Raw genomic sequence first — 20,451 nt, forward strand, 5'->3', positions numbered from 1 at the left:
GAAGGACCCCAAAAACAAGCACAGCATGGTCAACTTTACCCACAGCTTCTACTTCCGAGGACACCTCTGCATCTCCACCGAGCTCTTGGACATGAACCTCTATGAGTTCATCAAGGTCAATGCCTTCCGCGGCTTCTCTCTCAAGATGATCCGGCGCTTCACCAAGCAGATGCTGAGCTCTCTCGTCATGCTGAAGCAGCACAAGGTCATCCACTGCGACTTGAAGCCCGAGAACATCCTACTGCGTCACCCTCTCCACACGGAACTCAAGGTCATCGATTTCGGCTCCAGCTGTTTCGAAAACGAAAAGGTCTACACCTACATCCAGTCGCGCTTCTATCGATCCCCCGAGGTCATTCTCGGCATGACATACGGCATGCCCATCGACATGTGGAGCGTCGGCTGCATTCTGGCGGAGCTCTACACTGGTGTTCCCATCTTCCCCGGTGAGAACGAGCAAGAACAGTTGGCATGCATCATGGAAGTGTTTGGCCCACCAGAGAAGCACCTGATCGAGAAGAGCACCAGGAAGAAGTTGTTCTTTGACTCCATGGGCAAGCCTCGCCTCACGGTGTCCTCCAAGGGCCGAAGACGCCGTCCCTCGTCAAAGACGCTGCAACAAGCCATCAAGTGTGACGACGAACCGTTCCTTGACTTTTTGACAAGGTGTCTGCGGTGGGATCCTGACCGTCGCCTGAAACCTGAAGACGCCATCTATCACGAGTTTATCACCGGCAGAAAGGCTACCGCACCGGCCCCACGGATACCCGCGCGCGATGCCTCTCCGGCCAAGCGCCACAACACGGCATCGGCCCCTAGGCCGCTTCCCGAGCCTCCTGGACTCGGCATTAAAGGCGGACCGACGCTGCGGGCTCGTGAGGCCACTGGTGTCAGCCCGCACAAGCCCGTGTCAGGCCCTGTTCGCCGAACCTCAGGGGCCACAGGCGCTGTGCATGTGGCGGCTATCAAGCGGACGAGCACCGGCACGGGCAGCATATCGACTGGCGCGAGCAACCTGCCGAGGGCGGCGGGGAGGAGTGTCAGCGCCAAGCAGGACCTCGCCTCCGCTGGAGCTGCTGCAGCTATGACGCGAAGATAGAGCATGGTTCTCGCATGGCTTGGCGTGGCTGAGGGGGGTTCCAGCACCGCTGGAACGACGCGAGCACACTCGAGACAGACTACGGCCACTCGAAAGAGCCAGGAGTAGACAAACAAGCGGTTCGCACTACCGCAACCATAATGAACACCATTGAATTTCCAAACCAAGACGGATTGTACACCCACGCGCTCTCACGAATTACCCATAAACCACGATACACTACGATGCTGTCGCCGCTCTAGATGGAGGAGAGGGGCAGTGGCCGAAGGACAGGGGTCCTCCTGCAAGGGAAGGGAACGATGGCCCCCTGCCCCTTTTGACTGTTTTTTTTTCTCCTCTCTCGCCGTTGATGATGAGCGTGGCGAACGGCATGGATGGCCGCGGCACACTGCTGTTGCCTGCCTACTGAGGGCTCGTTGTCTTTCTTCATGCTTCTCTACAATACCATTTTCTTTTCTCCTTCTGCATCGGTTGGGCCTATATATATGTGGTTTTGTCTCGGACGTTGGATGTGTGTGGCTGGCCCTTTTCTCTCGGAAGGCGGTGCAGCATACCATCTGGCCGTCTGACGGACGGTCGCTGGGGAAGCTTCAGGATTGGGAGGACTCTGCCGTTGCTATAGAGGAGAATAGGAGAGGGGCTTTGTGTATACCATTATCTAATGTGACGACGAGGTTCATTGATGCTATTTTCTCCAAAGACAAAGACTGCAAACGTGGGAACCAATGCGGCGTTTCGCTGCAGGTGTTCCGTTGCCGTACGTGCTCGTCTTGGACGAAGCTGCGGGAGCTATACGGCTGGCTGGCCGCTGGCCATTGGATGAGGAGTGTAGTTTGTGGCCGTGAGATTGCTGTCGTTCATTCGTGCGCATGGCGACTTTGTTGCCGGTTCTGGAACCATCACTCGTGTTCACGTTGCGACCGCTTCCGCGTCTCAGTCGAGTACCGATTCGGTCTATTCATGGCCGCCGTCGTACCAGGCGATGTGCTCTGACCCAGAAAAGATCGGCGTCCCTCGGTTTTTGTTTTCCTTGTTGGACCCATTCTTCCAACGAGGCGGCATTCAGCCTTACCCGTCCACCGATCCGCGAGACAGGTATCCGTTCGTGTTGCCGGACCGGGGGGGGCGGGGGGGCGTATGAGAACCCCCCCTCGGTGGCACGGCATTTGGACCTGGAAAAGCAAAAGGGGATGAGGCCCATCTTGTGGCCGTGCCACGTTCGACAGGCGAACACATCGGGCCGATGGTCCATGTCATCTTCACCGGCCTTGACGAGTGCTACATTCTTCTTCCTGGTCGTAAAAAAAGGAAAAGACGATGAAGATATTCTATACAGAGCGAGTCGATGGATGACGGTGCGAACAAGGCAAGTGAGTAAGAGACAGAAGATTGGTGAACGGTAAATGTTCAGCAGCTGTGATTTTGATTCCTCTTTGCCTTACTAGTGACAGGATCTTGCTGGATGAGATGACTGCTTCGTATAACCAAATGGCGGTGCCCTTCCAAGTACGTGTCCTCGCTAAAAACACTGCTCACACGATCTGGGCAAACCTTTTCTATGTGTGCTATCACATGCTTTGCCGAAGCATCAGACATGGAACACAGACAAGACGACGATCCTGATTATGCAAGCACGGGCTTCGGGACAGACGAACCCTCAAAACTTGTCTCGTCTTGCTTAGGCTTGATGACGCTAGAATATCCCCACTGTCGACATATTGTCCGTCTCCATCTCATGTACCATTATTTGGATCTATGCCAAAAACAAAAAGGGGGGAGGGGGGGCGGACGTCGTCATGAGTAAGGACGAGTTAAGCGACAGCCGCGGCTGAAGTCCCCGCCTCTCTTAGCCGTGATGTCGATACTGACGTCTGACGGGAGGGCTCCCATGCGAAACAGCCGCGAGAAGAGGATATGACAGGAACCCAGGGGGTGGAGGAGACCAAGGCAAGTAAGACGGATGCTTGCCTAGCATGGCATACAGGGGCACTTGGCGGCATGGTGCCTCCACACTCGGGCCTTGACTCGATGCATCTTCGGCAAGAGGGCATTTGCGCTCTGGGGATCCTGGTAGGTACAGCATGGGGCTCAGAAAATAAGCGTTGGTCTAGGAGGAGGGGGCATGCGGTGATTGATCATGCAGGCCACAGGCAGTCAGCAGAACTTGAACAGGTCGCCGGTTGTATGTGCAGCAGAGCGTAAGTTCACACAGGGCGCCATGATTTTGGCGCTGTGGCGTAAAGGCCATCGACTTCTCGTCATATGGACCACGTCCTATGGTTGTGAAGTGGGTGTGCCTTGTGTCTATACGTAGTGAGGCTCAGCGCCGGAGGCAACACAACCCGTGAAGGAGGCCCGTCAGCCGACATGAGAACAACGAGGCTCAATTGCTGGGTTCAGCCACAAGTTTTTTGCTCTCTAGAAAGAGCATGCACGATCAGCACCAACCAGTTCCTTAGCGACGAGGGCACCCGAAGCCGCGGGTGTGGCTGGGTGGGTGACCGATTCCTTCCCGGTGCATATCTTGTCAGATTCTGGCGGCCTTTGGAGGAAACCATGCAGCTGGTTCGAAGTAGGGAAAGCCAGGACTCAATGAGGCTTCTTGTCCACATCAAGAAGCAAGACGCGATGCTGTATCAAATGCTACTGGCAGACACTGGCTGTTGCCTAGAGGTTTGAGGTAGGCCCGAAACGAAGGCGACGATCAGATGAGCAGAGCGGCCGGTGCGGGCGTGGGCAAACTTGGGGAAAGCTGCAGACGGATCTCTATACTGACTGGCCGGCGACTCCGGGCTGATGAGGGGACGGGGCAGATGGGGAAAGGACGGGAGAGCGAGGATCTAGCAACATGGTTCGGTTTGTGAACAAGCCGTCCCTTGCTGACAGTCAAGCTTGAGGCTGTGTAGCCGCGACAGGGGTGGCGGGACCCTGGATCATGGGGTACCCAATGACATCAGGGTCAGATCGAAGACAATGTCTCTCTCGCTCGCCGACCAATCGCTTGCGGTTCCATTGGGCGTCGGGCAGGCCTCGGAAATACCCCTGCGTCTGGTGGTGATTGGTTCGTATGCTAGGCAAGGCTGATGAGCATGGCCTCTGTGCTGTTGATGTACGAAGTCTTGTTTTATGATATCAACTGATCGGTGTCGACCGAGATTGAGGCGCTTTACCATGTCGTGTACAAAGCATGGCTCCTTTTTAAGCGACACCGAAAAATAGAATTCGAACAAGATGTGTGACAAGGTGACTGATTGACGTCGGCATGCCTGCAGGCTACCGTCACACGGACACAGAATGGCGGGGTGGGCCGCTGTCGTTGGCGAGGTGTGGTCTGGAAGGGACTCGTTTCCTTTTTCCGATGACTCTCAACCGCCAGTGACAACATGTTTCGATGGCTGCTCGAGTTGGGTGCGATGAAGACCTGGTGGTTGAGGCAACAGGCTGCCGGGACTGCTTGAAGGGTTGCACTGCATGCGTGGCTGGATGGTGTGGCCGGCAGATGCTGTTGTTGGTCCTTGTGCGATCGGTCTGCTTGGGTCTCAGATCGGGTCCGCAACAGTGTCAGAGGAAGATGCTGTGAGAAATGGTCCGTCTCCGCCCTCCCGGGGTGATGAGGTGCCAACTGCACGGATCTGGCCATCTCATTCGTCGGGATATGGACACCGAAGTAGAATGCTCACGATGCATCGGTGGACCAAGCCGTTGGCTCGAGTCGACGGGAGAGGAGGGGAGGGGGTGTGAATAGTCTGGGTAGGATGCTGACGGAAGAGGTGCAGATGCTGGTGCAGAGGCGCAGAAGTACAGAGGCCAAAGTCATCGCTGACGATTTGGTCGTCTAGTGCTGTATTATTTTAGCATGCAATATGCAAGTCAGTCGTCTTTGAAGAAGGGAACGCTGATATCCGGGCAGCAGGCAGCAGGCAGTCGACGGTCAAACAGTTGTGCCTGCCCTGAAAGGCGGCGTAAACGGCCACATACGCCTGCAGCACCTGGAACATGTTCAACACCTGCATGGTGGTCGCCTCCTGGGTACTGGAAAGCCCGCCTCGGAAAGAACATGATGCATCAGGGAGGGGGAGCTCCAGGCAGGCAGGCAGGCAGGCAGGCGGGCGGGTGGGCGGGTCCCAGCGAAGAAGGAACAGCTGCAGCACGTGAATCAGGAATCAGTCCTGTCGCCCATCAGGCAAAGCCAAGTGGGGTTCCTTAGGTCGAGGGCCTCAACTTTCTCTACCTTGCCCATCCAGGAACGCTCTGCTTAAGCTCCTGCACCATACCTGTTTTCTACACTCCATTGCATGGCACCCCAGACATGACCTCTTCAGCTCAATTGTGAGGCCTCGCGGCCGGGGTTTCATGGAACATCGTCAATCCAGAATGAAAAAAAGTCTCTTGGTCGAAAACGACGGTCGTGTTGACGCAAGCCGCAGAATACCCACCTACACTGTCAAGTACGCACCGGAATGTTGGTATCGGGCTGTACCTTTCTCCCCTCCGTTACCACCATCCTTTGAAGCAAGGCAAAGCCTGACGGATGGGTAGCCCGAACCCGCCCTTGTCTCGACTCGCGTATCGTCCCGCATTGGTTATCATACGGCGTGTTCCCTTCGATGAGATCGTTCTCGATGCAACTTCCTCATTTTGACAAGATGGTCAAGAACAGAGAAGCTTGGCTTCATCTCAGGCAACGACCTGGCGTCGCGAAACGCAAGTGATCGTGCTGCGAGGTATCATGGTGGGGGACCGTACTGTGACCAATGGACTGCATGAATACCCAGCCAACACCGCAGATCCCCGTTGAAGAGAAACCAAGCTACAGGGACCTATCCACCTCACCTCACCTTACCTACCTTACCGTGCCTCCCGCCTTAGTCAGGTAAGGCGAGCCAGGTCCTCTCACAGTGAGTGACCGACCAGTCACGGAGCCTGCTGCTCAGGGCGGACGGCACCATTCCGGGTCACCCTTGGTAGAGATGGTATTGGTTGCCCTCTCGATATCTGTCTTCGTTAGATCTCATCCGTCGCGCACGACGTCCCGTCAAGTCGGACAGCCACCGCGAACACTTGGTGCTCGAGCATATTCACAGGCAAGTCTGGATGAAACGAATCGTTTCGATCATATGAGAACCCATGCCAAGTATGCAGGCCCGCCGTCGACCTCCCTCACAGCGGAAGCCGGGTGGGAGGATCATGGCATGGGCTTCAAATACCCAAAGTGCAGTTCGCACTTGTACGACAAGCATGCCCCAATTGGGCGGGAGCTCGGCATGAAATTCTGATGGACGAACCTTGCCTGCTCAATTCCTTGGTGTGCCCTCCGTCTGCGAGCATGCTGCCGATGCCTGCAGACTGCTTCCGAAAATCCACAATGCCCATACTACACAGCATTGCAGCAGCAGCCGCCGTTTTTAGAACCCTATCGGAGCAGGCACACCGTTCTGGCTCTAGCGGACATGCTCTGACCATGTGAGCCCACTGTCGGCTGCAGGCGCTTTTCCATTTTGGGGCCCTGCCATTCTGGGGCCCCTACATGGCTGCACCATATGCGCGATTGAACGATGGAGGAGAGAGCTCCTGACAGTTGCCCCCATCACAATCAAGATTGGAATCGTTGCAACCAAGTTGCGTAATAACTCGCTCGCCGCCGTATCCTCTTTCCTCCGAGTTGCCGGCGTGCGATGGGATCTCGATGGGGACCTCGAGCTATCCGGAGCACCAAGCACCAAGCACCAAGCACCAAGCACCAAGCAACACAGCCAAAGCAGTGCCGCACCGTTACTGCCTCAAATTAGGAATAACGACTGGCTGACTGAGCGTCCGTCTCTGCATATCCTACCTATTCCAGTCGTCTTCGTACCACGTCCACACGTTGCAAGTGTCCCAGACCCCAGGCTCCAGGCACACAGCATCGCATCACATCGCATCGCGTCAGCCCTGCTGCAGCTCATCGGCGAATGGCGGTCATCCTGGCGTGCTCTCGGGGTCGGCCAGGGTAATTTCCATTTCCCAAAATTGGCCCCCAAAAATCCGTGGGTGACTCGTCTGGCCGAACCGTGGGCACGTACAAGACATCGGTACCACCACACACACCACTCCTGTCCCCCCCCGTTGGTTGATCTCCACCCCCCTACCGTACCTACCCACAGGCGTGCCACGCCCCTCCAACCCAGCCCTCTGTACTGTTATCCGCACCCCATGGCCTCAATTTCTCACCTTCTGTTCCTTCTTCGTCGCCGCTACCGCTGCTGCTGCGCCTTAGCCTCAGCGATCGTAGGCCCCCCCTTCCAAACCCCATGGCCCAAGCCCAAGCCCGGGCGAGGCAAGGCAGCCTCCTGGGGACCCTGCGCCATCATGTCATCCAGGTACCTTGCGCGGCAGACGGTCTGCAGCTCAGACGCGGGCACTCCTTCCTGGTCACCTAGGTCCAGTCACTGGATCTCAGTCAGATGGTATCGCATGCCGTTGCCGCGCCCAGGGTCACTGCTGCCTTGACAGGCCCCGAACCACACTCGTCCCAAGTATGACGAGCCACCATCCATACCAGGCTGCCAGGTCTATAAGGCTGCGATGCCTTCCTGGTCCCATATCTGCCTGCTGTCTTGTCTCTCGCATCACATCACTCAAAATCATATCTCTTTCCTTTCTGGTTTCCTTTCCGTTCACTTTCATCCACAACCACCATCCCTCGGCGTACGCAGCCCATACCATCACTCGTCTTCCCAATTAATACAGTGAAGGCTTTCCTCCTCTTTCTCCAACACACTACAAAGCCTCCAGAGATTACTCTGCCACTCGAATTTGTGTCCTCAAGTCCCAGATATCACCATGTGTTACCAATTGGTTGAGCTGTACTCGGCATGCCGTTGCCTCTACTACCAGCACGCTGTCGACCGATGCGCCGGCTATGGACGCCCCGGCCACAGCATCCAGCAGCGGACGATATTTGTTGGTTACGCTTGTAGTGCGCATACGCAGAGCGCTCGGCAGCAGTCCTCGCCGTACACATACTCCGACTCGGGCTACCACAGCAGCCGATCATCTCGAAGCTCCCACCACTACCGATGAAAAGTACTGTCTTTGGTGACGGGCTGCTCCTCCTGGCACTCTCCCAAGCTGGACAAGTTCAAGCTCGAGGGCTGGGCTGCGTTTCTCAACTCGTTCCGAAGGAGATCTGCTTCCCACACCCTGGCGCCGCCGCCATCCCAGCTTTCTCTCCTCTTCGAAGGCTTCGACAGGTCGCTTTCGGCATCTGCCCCACCCAGGATCACTCAAGACCTCATGGCAGCATCGAGTGGCCAGACCCAAGGCCGGCGGCGATCTCGTCCCGTCCCTTTCTAAACAACGACCCGCCATGGACCAAGCAACGAAACCACCAAAGACAAAAGGGATTATACACGACATGTCACTCGATCACGGCCTCCCTACAACACTCAACGACGAAACACGAACAGTTGCACCCCCGACGGCTACGTTGAACCGCTGCTTCTGCTCGATACCCACCTCTTCTCCTCTTTTGCAAGGCGTTTGGCATGCTGCTTGGGTTTCTGCTCTCCTTCCGATTGGTTCGAAAGGATTTGATTTATCGGAGTTGGTTGCTCGCATCATTTCTCCTTCAACGATTGTCTCTGGGGCGATTCACATCTGGGGGCGAGCCCGTGTGCGTTTTCCGGTTCGTTTGGTCCTCGACCCTTCAATTCCCTTCATATATCCGGCTTCGCAGCCCGTTTTCTTATCTTCTTCTCCGCGCATGTTTGGGCCTTCTGCCAACATGCTTCGGCTCTTGCCGACACGGGCCTGTATTGTAAGGGAGTTGGTGCATTGGGCAGGACGAAGGGGATCGTCTGGCGTTTTGGACATGCTTTGGGAATGAGCGGCACGAGCGTTGTGGGCCACGGCTTCCTGATGAGTTTTCAATTTTTTTTTTTCGTTTTCCTTCTCTTCAATCATTTCCATTTCGTCATTTTTCTTCTTCTTGATGTTGCTCTCTTGTTATCTTTGCATCAGGCATGTACTACTTCAGAGGGCAAGTCCCAGAGTCGACTCTGTTCTGGCAGCAGGGATTGCAACGAACCGGAGGATGGGGTCACACAATCTGCTTTGGAAGTCATCGGTAGCAACCGGGTTGCTTCGCAGGACGCTTCCGCAGCGACCTTCTCAGTCGGTCAATGCTTTTTGACCTATTTTGCTTTTTATTGGGGGCTTCTGGATCTCTCCCCTTTTCTCCAATCAAGACGACACAATCCGGCATTGTCGAATCTTCACTCATTCTGCCATGTGCAGGAGGAAGTGCAGGGCGGAAGAAGCATCGGGGCCGGCTTCGATTTGGCTATCATCCTGCGGGAAATGGAGCTGGTGTAGGGCGGGAGGATCGGCGCATAGCGACTCAAGACGGCGATACTAGATGGCGTGGGCGATAGACATTGTGATACTCTTCTCTCAAAACACAGCGTTCTGTTTCTCCTCCCACACCATTGGCTGCACTGCTTGACCTCGTGTATGTGCTGTGAGTCAACGGCGACATGTGATTTCTTTTGGGTTGTCCAGACTGGCGAGTCCCGCCAATGAATGGCATGTGGTGACGGCCAGGCAGACTCGGCTCCTTCCGGGCCGCAAGCTGTAGGTCGTGCCCTACTTGGCAACGGTCGCCGACCCGGGACTGGGGTCCAATGAGATGGAGCTCGGCGATCTCGAAGGAAGAGGGCCGTTCTTCCGGCCCTGGGAGGGGCATTTCTCTTGTCCACTGTCCACTTTCCTGACCAACATCGCACTCGCTAGCACGGATCCATCAGAGGGGGGCCTCGAAACTCCCACGACGGTATTTTGATTCTTGGCCCCCCCGCAGGGCAGGGGGGGAAGGGACAGGACGAGAGCGGACCAGGTCTCCAGACGGGCGATGCCCGATCGTCAAGACGAACTCTGGGTGGGCGGGAAGCGGGTGGCAGGAAGCCATACATTCGCCAAACTTAGCGATTGCCGCAATTCGCTGCGTGTACGTGTGTGTGAGTGTGAGTGTGAGTGGGCGTGGGCCCTTGAGACATGTCCAAGATGCGTAGTTGTTGCAGTTCACAGCAGCTTTTGCTCTTTCGAGCGACTCGGTTCTCTGACCGAGGGTGCAAAGCGGTTTAGCGTTCCCGACGAGAAGGGCTTGTCAGCTGTCACCTAATCTAAATGCGGGCGGGAGAAACAGGCGTGACGAATGTCGGTCTTTTTTTTTCCTTTGGGTTTTTTCCTGCTTCGCTTCCTCCCCCTTGTCTCTCCTTCGGCCGAGCGATGGACACAGAGCAAGGGGGGGGTGATGCACATGGGTAGTGGGTGGTTGGGTGGATGAAAGGGTTCTGACTGAGGGGCCAACCCCACCTACCAAGGCAGCGCACGATGGTGTCTGAGATCCGTGCCCCCGAGCCGCGCTGCCGCGGGTGTTCTAGCGTATGCCTATTTTTGGGGGGCGACGAGGGTGTCTTGGGGCGTGGCGTGAGTGGACGAGTGGCCCGCGCGGACGCGGCTGCTTGGCGCGGTAGGCGGGGCTGTGTACCGTAAGCGGAAGGCCATGGGCCAGACAGGCGCGGGGTGGGGATAAGGGAAAGTAAGGTAGGTAGTCGTCGGGTCGTTCGTTAGAGAAATGTTGTGGGGGAAGGCTGTCGAGGCCGTGGTCGAGCTCAAGATAGATATGCGGGTGTATAAATCGAGGCTTGAGAGGGTGTGATGCGAACCAAGTTGCGTATGTCTCGCTCGGGCTCCAAATTGGACAGGAACTGCTGCCGCATTTGGGCAAAGGTCCATATCATGGGGGAGTGCTTGGTGGAACTGGGGGCGGGTGTATGTGGCTTTGGTGATCCTTCTTGGTCTCGTTTTGGTGCCTCGTCTGTGGCGTCCGGTTCCTGAAGTGTATGACAGAGGCGATCCGACATATGCCCCAGCCACGCTCTCCGGTAACCTCTGATCGGATGGGTGTGTCGCCAGACGATGTGCGATCTATGTGCTACCCGCGATCCATTTTTATCGCGGCAATTCAGCTTCCTCATGGCAAGCGATTCATCGTCCGCCCAACCGATACTGTCTCCGCTGGCGCTGATGACCACCCCGTCGCCTCGATCAAGCCTCCGATACTGCTGAAAATCACGATGAACGTTGTAAATGCTGCTTCGTGGGGAATCAAAGTATGATTGTCCAGATAGCGACAGTGCGAGAGGGTCTGCCGTGACGTCGCGAGAGACAACAGACCATGCAGCCAACATGTTTGTTGGTCAGTCTATCACGCAAGAACCGCGGAGTCGCACCAGTCTGTCATCGCGCACCTTTCACAACGCAAAAAAATCGTCTCCGTCTGGGGTGCCGAAACAAAGATCTTGAGGGGCGTTGGGATTCTGTTGAATTTGAGGCTTTCCCCACGCTCACCTCCGCGATGTTGGTGGTCGTGAGGCTATCCGAATAGCCCAGGCCCAAGAATCGGTAGCAAATTGCGCAAAGAAAGTCACAAGCGACCCGGCCCCTGGTTCTAGGTAGAGCACGAATCCATCCTTACACGTAGGCAGCTGCCCTGCACCCGGACGGACGAGCACCACCCCGCCACCAGACGCGCACGTCTGGTATTCAGATGTTCTGCTTCGAAGAATTGATGAGAGTTTGGATGCTAACTCTGTCTCTTTTGGTTTTGAGTAAGATTTGGCCTGATGCTATGTAGATACTCAAGAATCAAAGCCGCATCAGTATAGTGAACCACGCACCACTGGCCTTGTATAATATTAGAGATTATGAGGCTGCAGCCTACGCATCTGGTGCTCCACTCTTGGTCTGACTGATTGTCGCCCAGCAAGCTCCAAACACAATGGATGCTCAACTACAAGCATCTGAATCCAGTGATGATGTAAAAGTATGGATGAACCAGAGATTTGCGGCCAAGTGCGGCCAAGTGAGCCCAAAGGTCGCGTCATGCTCATGGTATCGACGTCTCGGCAGGTGACGTTACGGAGCGATACCGTGATCGTCAGGTAACAACGTGACCTCCTATATACCAAGAGCAATCCCAATCCCCGCAGATTTTGATACCCGACGACGCAGTCAGTTGGCTCACGAACCAACTGGACCGACTCCGGTAGGTGGTAGCAAAGCTGGGGCAAACGCGTACTATCCCAGGCTCTTTCCTCGCCAATGGTACACGCTCCATAACCGATGCCCTGGACTAGATCATCGGGTGTGACTGAAGTCAATACCCGCACGGGTGAGGGACCGTACATAGTCTTGTCGTCCGATGAGGGGAAGGCCATCTCGGCGCGTGTTATCGCGGCCCCAATACGACCGCCGATCTTCCCCCGCTGTCCGGCGCCGGACCCATGCCCCTGGAAGGGGAGACATCCCTGCGCTGAAGACCTTTTCTTTTCCGTCCATCGAGCATCTCGGTGCAACGTTACCATGGCAATTGACTCTGGGAAGCGCCCGTCGGCTAAGAGGGCGAAAGGGGGATCCCGGGGGTCTGTTGGCGGGCTGGATATGAGACCTGCCGGGCCAAGCAAGATTGATTGCATCGTCGACCCCGCATCGCTACGTCGTGTGCCCCGCTTGTGTACTGAGGAGAAGCTCTCAGCGATGCGGTATTGCTGAATCGCATGCGAAACCGAATCAACCGTCGCCGAGGTGGATGAAACGAGGTTGCGATGAGGTAGTTGATGTGTATCTTATAATAGAGGCGATGCGGCCCAGCTGTTTGGGGAGCTGCGGAGGCCCGGCTAGAGCAGTACCAGACTCAACCAACTCTTCGAGATGCTGCTGTTCTTTATATCTGCCGTGGCACTTGCCAGTGCTGCTTCGGCAGCCACCCTCGCCGGTATCCCGACTGTGTCCTTTGAGCTCTCGAGTGATGGCAGTCTTAATTTCTCGACAATCGCCACCATCATCGTTGACGAGAAGAATGCCGATGCCGTCGACACCGACGGCCTGACCTTGATTCCGCCAACGCTGCTCGACTTTGCAGGAACCTTTGCGGAGGATCTGGTGTCGGTGCTTAATTTCAAGGTCGTTGTGAAAGTCGGTTCGGCTGCATCGGCTGGCGCCGATGCCATTTTTCTGACGCTCGGGAACCAGAGTGACTATCTGGATGTGGCCGGCCGCCAAACTTCGGAGGGCTATTCACTCGAAATCACTGCAGAGGAGGGCATCACCATTACGGGCGCGAGCCCGCTCGGTGTCTGGTGGGGCACTCGCACCATCGTGCAGCAGCTGCTGCTGCACAAAGGAGCTCTGCCCCTCGGCCAGGCTCATGATGCGCCCGGATGGCACGAAAGAGGCATGATGGTGAGTTGGCACAGTCCCTGGAGTAATTGTACCTCGCAAGGTTGCTGAGAGTTTGGTACAGCTTGATATGGCCAGACACTGGTTCCCGGCCGACTTCTTGATTGAGATGTGCTCGTACATGTCCTTCTTCAAACAGAACACTCTCCAGGCCCATCTAAGCGACAATCTCTACAATAATGCTGCGATATACTCGTACGAACGCCAGATGGACCTGTATGCAGCGTTTCGTCTCTTCTCCGACGACCCCAGAGTCGAGGGCCTCAACAGACGCCAGAACGAGTCATACACGCGCGAGGTTTGGGATGACATTCAGACAAGATGCGCCGCCAGGGGTGTAACTATCCTGCCTGAGATTGAGGCGCCGGGCCACGCGCTTGTCTTCTCGCAGTGGAAGCCTGAGATTGGCATGACCTCCGACTACAGTTTGCTGAATGTGTCGCACCCAGATACCATTCCTGTGATGAAAGAGGTGTGGGACGTCTTCCTCCCGTGGTTCCAGAGCAAAGTAGTCCATATCGGTGCTGATGAGTACCGCGACAACTCGCTCACGGAAGAGTGAGTCACGGCTGTCGACCTCTTGATTTCGGAGAATTAGACTGACGATGCACAGTGAGCTCGCTGATGAGTATACGCTCTTCTGCAACGAGTTGAATAAGTTCATCAAGGAAAAATCGGGAAAGCAGGTCCGTCTCTGGGGCACGTTCCCGCCGTCCGACGGCGGCCATGTTGATACGGATGTCTCCGTCCAGCATTGGGCGCCTTGGGAGGGCAACCCGGTTTTCGACTGGCTAGCAAACAACTACACTGTGCTCAACTCGGCTGATGCGATCTACATTGTCGGCAAATGGTCTCAGTGGTACGGTCAGCAACTGAATCAGACGTACATCTTCCGAGGCGCGCCAGGCGGAAAGCCATTTGGACCATACGTTTTCGACTCGACAAACACGACGAACAATGCGGCCCGAGAGGAGGCGATGGTCGAGGGCCATATCGCACCGCAGTGGTTTGACTACGGCCCCAACGGCACGACCGTGCTGGAGGCGTACTGGGCCTGGAGGGACGGGTTGCCTGCTCTCGCTGACAAGCAATGGGGTGGCGAGCTAATGGAGGAGGAGTATCTGGGCTTGTTCGAGGCGCTGCAGCCGTTCGTGCCGGATCAGAGCCTGGATCGAAGAATCCCCAGCCAGGGGCCGACGATCCTGGAATACGACTTTGCGACGGGACGCGGATGCGAGGGCAAGTTCAAGGATGTGTCAGGGAACAGATACCATGCGGCTTCGAGCTGCGGCAGCACCGACGAGGGCATCATCTTGCAAGAGGGATGCGAGGTCACGACGCCTTTGTCTTCCAAGGGCCGCAACTACACCATGTCGTTCTCGATCAAGCCGACGTCTGATGCCAAGGGCCCGATCTTTACTGGAGGTGACAGCGCACTGTGGTACGGGAACGGCACAGTCGACTCGGTCATGGCTTGGTCGGGAGACAATTTGTACGCGCTGAATTACACGTTCCCCGTGGGCGAGTGGACGAATGCGAGCCTGATTGCCAAGGGAGACCGTACCTTCCTGGACGTGGGTGAAGGAGAGCCGATGGAGTTCAAGACAATCCTGGGCATCATTGGGACGAGCTTCGTATGGGAGCGGCTGGCTGTGGAGGCGCCGCTGAAGACGATCGGAGGCGGGGCATTTGAAGGAATCATTGGGAGATGGAAGCTGGTAGACGGCTGAGTTTGACGAAGTTGATGTAGATGGATGACTTGATGTAGAAGGAAGGGGGCGGGGAGGGGGGGTCGTTGTGTCATTCAAGTGCTGGCAAGAACGTCAGGCCGCAGACCCATACAGTGTTGAAACCATGTCTTGACCGTGCAACACGCATTGTGTGATCTTCACCTGCCTCTCACCCGCCGTCGCGCCGTGACGCGACACGACCATCGATTTTCGTGCGGCTGGACGCACATACAGTAATGACAACGCCACGACCTCCCCGCGTGTCATCGGGAGAAGCATCCATTCCCAGGGGACGTCAGGCATATGCAGAGGGCCAGTATAAGACGGCAATCGAGCACTTCACCCTTGTTGCCAACGCTTGTTCCTGCAACCGCGGAGGCCGGCGTGAACGATGCAAATGTAAGAACTTTGAGAAGGTCGCCCAAGATGGTGCATCTATCTTCAAGGAGGCCATGCATAAATGCTCCTGCGATGCGTCCAGAAAATACAAAAAGTGCCACGAGCCTTCACACATCCAGGCTTTGGACTATCGCGCCGCCGTCTTTGAGAAAATGGGCCGGCTTGAACTGGCCAAGAAGGATGCCGCATGGTTGCTGGAGATAGCGCCGAGGTCACTCGAGGTTGCATAGCCTTCCCCTCCCCCCAAATCGTTCTCAGTGCCGAACTTGCTGACGACGGTCAGGGCTATCTTCGCATGGGCAAGGTGTATAGGCTGGAGAAGGAGCCCGAGCTCGCCTTGGCCTTTTGGAACGCCGGCATCGAGGTTGGAGCCAAGGAGGGCCATGGTGGTAGCGCAAAACTCAAGGTACATCTCGTTCACCGCTCACCCCTTGACGGTATACAAGACTTACACGTCGCAGCAACTGTTTGATGCTCGAGCGCCCTTGCAGAAACGATATGGGCGCAAGGACCCTATGGAATTGCCCTTAGAGATTGTCGACAATATATTCTCCCATCTCGACTTCCGCGAGCTCTGGTACGTTTCGTCGCTGGTGCGTTTGGCCTCGGTCATCGTGCGACCCCGATGAAGAGTCTGAAGTCTGACGCTACATAGCTGGGTTCATGGCGTTTGCAAGAGGTGGGACCACTTCTTCGCATCTCGCACTCGTCTCTGGAGGCGTATCAGCTTCCCCAGCAATTTACCTGCCTCACCGTCTCTAGAGTTCCTTCGCAAGATATCTAAGCGGTCTGCCAGCGGTGCACGATCTCTCATCATTCCCCGTGCGAGAGCCTTGCAGCTCACCCAGGCAAAATGGCATGCTCTGCTCCAGTCTGCACTCCCTGCGGAGCATTTGGAGCTTGGTCTCGTCCACAGTTTTATACCAGAACTTCCAAGCGACCATCGCATCCTGAACCGGCTTGTATCACTGAGACTTTCCTTTTCTGCGCTCGAGAACAGGAGAGAGTTGAACTTGGTCGTCGCAATATTGGAGCACGCGAAAGACACCCTCGAATCCCTCTGGATAGACCAAGCCCCGTATCTCAGGACCATACCCCTTCTCAGCAAACTGAAATATTTGCGACTCTCCGGAGAGCATGAGAAACACAGCATCCCAAGAGAGCTGCATGTGGTAATCCCTTAATCAGCCATACGAACTTGGAACCTTTCAAAAACTGACTGTTGCCCAGATTGGAGTTGCGAAATCCACTCCTAACCTCCAACAACTTCATCTTACCAACTATCTTCTGCGTAATAATCAGGAATTCGACGAAGGCGAGTTCTGGAGCATGTGGTCGAAACTAGAAGCCGTCGTCGTAGAACACCAAATACTTGGCCCCATCACCGATCACACGAACCGCCGCATCTTCCCGCCGTTGCGCTCGTTGCGAGCCTTTGAATCCCGGACTCTGGCGCCAGCGATGCAGCCCGTGCCGTTCCCTCACAGCTTGCTGATCGACTACGGAAATAATCCGCCTTCAGACGACCCCAGCGCCAGTCACGACCACCTGCAGCGCTTCTGGGTCGAAGGTGTCTCCATTACACCAGCACTACAGGCAATTCTCGAACCAGCCATCCAGTCCGGCTCCCTCCGCGAGCTGGCCCTCTGTTTCCCCGACCACAGGTCCCCCGACTGGGGCAGTGTCGACCAACCCGCGCAAGCGTTTCTCGAGCAGATCCCCTGGCTTTACGGTGTCGAGAGCGTCCGGACACTGGGTCTCTTCGACTTTAATCTCGACACCAACCTCTCCCTGCCAGACGTCGTGCAGTCCCCGGCCGGGGCCCCGCGGCGCCTGCCGGAGCGTGACCAGGCGAAGCTGCTTGTCAAATTCATTGAGACGTTTCCGAACCTCGAGACGCTGGTGCTGGCGTCGAGCCTTTGCGAGTCAAGGCCCATTGCCGTCATTACTGAGGCTGTGGCACGGCAGGGTAAGGTGAAGAAGTTTTACGTACAGGGCCTCATGGGGGCCCTGCTGGATCATATGCGGGCGTTTGGCGAGGAGAAAGGGGTGGAGATATTGCATCACAGGGAGGTTTCGCCGTGGCCTGTTCCATTGGAGGATCGGGACAAGGCCTGAAAGGTGTTCTGCCAGGCAGGATATCAGGTCGCTTCATCTCCCATATTCTCTAGACTAGCGGCGAGCCAATCACTCGAAGAGATGGAGGTTCGCGTCAAGGGTAGAAGGGCATCTAGCATGAGACGGCATCGCAGAAGCACCGGCATGAATCATAAACAGAAGGACTGGATTCTAGATGACCTCTACAAGCAGAGGGATTCCAAGGCATAAATGAACCTCGTCAAAAGCACACTACTCATGTGCAACCATAGCAATCGAGTCATGGCATGGCCCCAACTCCAAACGCCCGTCCCGAGTCCCGATCCACCAGGGGGTATCATCTCCGTCCACATCCTCACAGCCGACGCCGCGCTTCCAGATCACGCCCCCGGCGAGGGAGCGCCCAGGTTGCCCGAGATCAAGCTCTCCATCTCAAACGGGTTCAGCGTGCTGCGCCGCCTCGACGCGACCTTGCTGACGCGCCGATCCCTCTTCCGCTTGGGCAGCGGCTGCGGCTGCTCCTCGTCCCTGCCCTGCACAGACCGCTTCACGGGGTCCACGTCCTCGTTGCCCGGCACCTCGGCGATCGTCGGCGGCTGGTGCTGATCGCTCTCCGCGGCTCCCGTCGCCGTGGACGGAGGCTGGAGCTGCGCCGGGGCGGACGACGCCGAAATGGCGCCGGCGCTGCGCTTGTTGCCCCTGGCGGCCTTGAGCTTGGCCCGCACGCGCGCGGCGTCGGCCTCGCGCTCGGACGCGGCGAGCTTGGCGGCTATGGTGGCCATGGTCAGGGGGCTCTGCTGCGGAGGTGGGTTCGCGGGCCGGGGGAGCGGGAGACGTGAGGAGACGTGGCGAGGAGAGATGTCTCGGCGGGTGCGCGGCGTCTGTTGGATGGCCGGGGCGGGCGGGAGGTTCTCGTCGACGCTCTTGTCGGAGACGATGTGGCGTCTGCCATTCGTGCGAGGCGGGGCGGGTTTGGCGGGGGGGTCCGCCTTGGTCTCGGGCTTCTTCTGGACCACCACCTTGGCGGGCTTGCGCAGGTCGCGGGTGCGCTCCCGGGGGAGGGGCGAGGGCGAGGGCGGCGCCGAAGGCGGCTGGTCGAGGGCAAGTTCGTCCATGGACGCGTCAGAAGCGGCCGATGCCGTTCGAGGCTTGTCCTCGATTTCGGGTGTGACGGCGCGCATGGCCTTGAGGGGCGAGCGTGGCAGGCGGAAGCGATGGGATGATGGTTCGGGCACGTTTGAGTCGTCGCCCAGGTCCCATGCCTTCTCTTCGGCCTTCATTGAGTAATCGCTGTGCTTCTCGTGGCTCGACTTGGCTTCATGTGCGCCGCGATTGCCAGCCGTGTTCGTCTCCTTGAGTGGACTCAACTGTGGTCGTGGTGGCAGCGGCGAGGAGCTGAGGAAGGCGGTCGACTGCTGCAGGATCTCAATGTTGGGCTCGGAAACATCGACATCGACATCATCAATCTCGTCTTCGAAAATGCTCGACTCGGATGCATAGTCATGCTCGTCCTGAACTCCGATATCGTACTCGTGCGCCGGTTCCAGGTCGAGAGACTCCTCTTCTTCCACCGGTTCTGGTTCCGGTGACGAACGCAAGGCGTCCAGATCCTGGGTACATTCTTCTTGAATGAAGGAAAGATGAGAGTCGGCCACCGGCTCAGGCTCGTGCTCGGGCTTGTAGTGGCGTGTCTGCCGTACCCTGATGGGACTCAGACGAAGGCCCATGTCGAGTTCCTCCATGTTGACGCCCCTGCCATTGGCGACCAGCCGCTTGCGCCAACCGTTCATGAGGTGGACGGCTTCCTGCCAGCGACTCTCCATCTTGACCCACCCCTCCTTCAGCCTGTTGATCTCCTCCTCGCGTGACTCGACCTCTTCGATCGGGACGAAGGAAGGGTTCGTGAGAATGGTCTGGAGGTGTTCGAGAATGGCTTCAAGCTCCCTCTCCATCTCGTCGCATTTGGTCTGCAGCGCGACCACGTGGCCGTCGCCCTGGCTCGCGCCCTTGTCCCAGCCGCTCATATCCTTGAGCTTGCCCAGCGTCCGGCGCACGACGGCGAGCAAAGCCGTGTTCTCTTCACTCAGGCTCCTCGCCAGCTCGGTGAGGAACTGGTTCGTCTCGCTGCGCAGGTCGGCAGCCCCCGGCGTGGCACCAGCGCGCGGCCTCTCCTCAGCGCCGACATCGCCCACAACGCTGATGACGGTCACGACCGAGCTCTTGCTGCTGCCGCGCGCACGGCCGGCATCGCTGAGCTGCTTCTTGAGGCCGTCGATCTGGCGGTCGCGCCGCCGCACCTCGGTCGCACAGGAGGCGCGCGTCTGGGCGACGAGGACCTTGGCGCGGGCCATTTCCTCCTTGAGGCCGCGAACGGCGGCATCGGCGCTCTTGAGCTGGGTGCGGGCTGCTGTTTCAGAGGCCTCGGCGATTTCGAGCTTGCGCCTGGCGTCTGCGTGCTTCTCGGTGAGGCGGCTGACGTCGTTTGTTGCCTTGAGGTTCTCGGCGCGGAGGGTGCGGAGGGTCGTCGAAAGGGCCTCGCGGTTTTGGGCGTCGCGCTGCGCATCGAGGGTTAGCTTGGGGAGGGGGGTCTTTTCCACAGCATGGGATGAATGGATGGTGGAAGGGGACGAGCAGCTTACGTCGCGTCGCAGAATGAGGTCGTTGATGATGCTCATGACCCTTCCCATGGTGGCGTCAACGCCACCTGGATTCCGCTCAGGGCGGGCAAAGTCGATGCTCTGGCCATCGCTCAAGAGACCGCGGGAGAGCAGCTGGTTGTTGATGTACAGGGATGCTGTCCGCAGATTGTCGTTGTCGTTGTCTTTGTCGGCCATGATGCCTGCA

At 57.2% G+C, this 20,451-nt stretch overlaps 6 protein-coding genes across 6 annotated transcripts; 4 read left to right on the top strand and 2 right to left on the bottom strand.

Moving 5' to 3' along the window:
* Positions 1 to 25: 25 nt before the first annotated feature.
* On the top strand, positions 26 to 1,099 carry POM1 (serine/threonine protein kinase, CMGC, dual-specificity; the record flags this gene model as incomplete). The annotated part of the gene is made up of 1 exon (XM_028641679.1): positions 26 to 1,099. One exon carries the CDS (start codon positions 26 to 28, stop codon positions 1,097 to 1,099), a length of 1,074 nt encoding a protein of 357 aa, XP_028494445.1.
* A 3,641-nt stretch (positions 1,100 to 4,740) lies between these two features.
* D7B24_007572 (uncharacterized protein) lies at positions 4,741 to 5,112 on the bottom strand (the record flags this gene model as incomplete). Its single annotated transcript, XM_028641680.1, has 2 exons — positions 4,741 to 4,940; positions 5,037 to 5,112. The coding sequence occupies 2 exons, from the start codon at positions 5,110 to 5,112 to the stop codon at positions 4,741 to 4,743; spliced, it is 276 nt and encodes a 91-aa protein (XP_028494446.1).
* Positions 5,113 to 7,542: 2,430 nt separating this feature from the next.
* D7B24_007573 (uncharacterized protein) lies at positions 7,543 to 8,180 on the top strand (the record flags this gene model as incomplete). The annotated part of the gene is made up of 2 exons (XM_028641681.1): positions 7,543 to 7,607; positions 7,874 to 8,180. The coding sequence occupies 2 exons, from the start codon at positions 7,543 to 7,545 to the stop codon at positions 8,178 to 8,180; spliced, it is 372 nt and encodes a 123-aa protein (XP_028494447.1).
* Positions 8,181 to 12,853: 4,673 nt separating this feature from the next.
* On the top strand, positions 12,854 to 15,111 carry D7B24_007574 (uncharacterized protein; the record flags this gene model as incomplete). The annotated part of the gene is made up of 3 exons (XM_028641682.1): positions 12,854 to 13,384; positions 13,446 to 13,939; positions 13,995 to 15,111. 3 exons carry the CDS (start codon positions 12,854 to 12,856, stop codon positions 15,109 to 15,111), a joined length of 2,142 nt encoding a protein of 713 aa, XP_028494448.1.
* A 236-nt stretch (positions 15,112 to 15,347) lies between these two features.
* D7B24_007575 (uncharacterized protein) lies at positions 15,348 to 17,628 on the top strand (the record flags this gene model as incomplete). Its single annotated transcript, XM_028641683.1, has 4 exons — positions 15,348 to 15,731; positions 15,794 to 15,916; positions 15,972 to 16,103; positions 16,741 to 17,628. The coding sequence occupies 4 exons, from the start codon at positions 15,348 to 15,350 to the stop codon at positions 17,626 to 17,628; spliced, it is 1,527 nt and encodes a 508-aa protein (XP_028494449.1).
* A 359-nt stretch (positions 17,629 to 17,987) lies between these two features.
* D7B24_007576 (uncharacterized protein) lies at positions 17,988 to 20,428 on the bottom strand (the record flags this gene model as incomplete). The annotated part of the gene is made up of 2 exons (XM_028641684.1): positions 17,988 to 20,162; positions 20,247 to 20,428. Coding segments are annotated over 2 exons (2,357 nt in total), but the record flags the coding sequence as incomplete, so codon positions are not given.
* Between the last annotated feature and the right edge of the window lie 23 nt (positions 20,429 to 20,451).

This window comes from Verticillium nonalfalfae, assembly GCF_003724135.2.
Source record: "Verticillium nonalfalfae strain VnAa140/NRRL 66861 chromosome Unknown scaffold_60, whole genome shotgun sequence".
Taxonomy (NCBI): domain Eukaryota; kingdom Fungi; phylum Ascomycota; class Sordariomycetes; order Glomerellales; family Plectosphaerellaceae; genus Verticillium; species Verticillium nonalfalfae.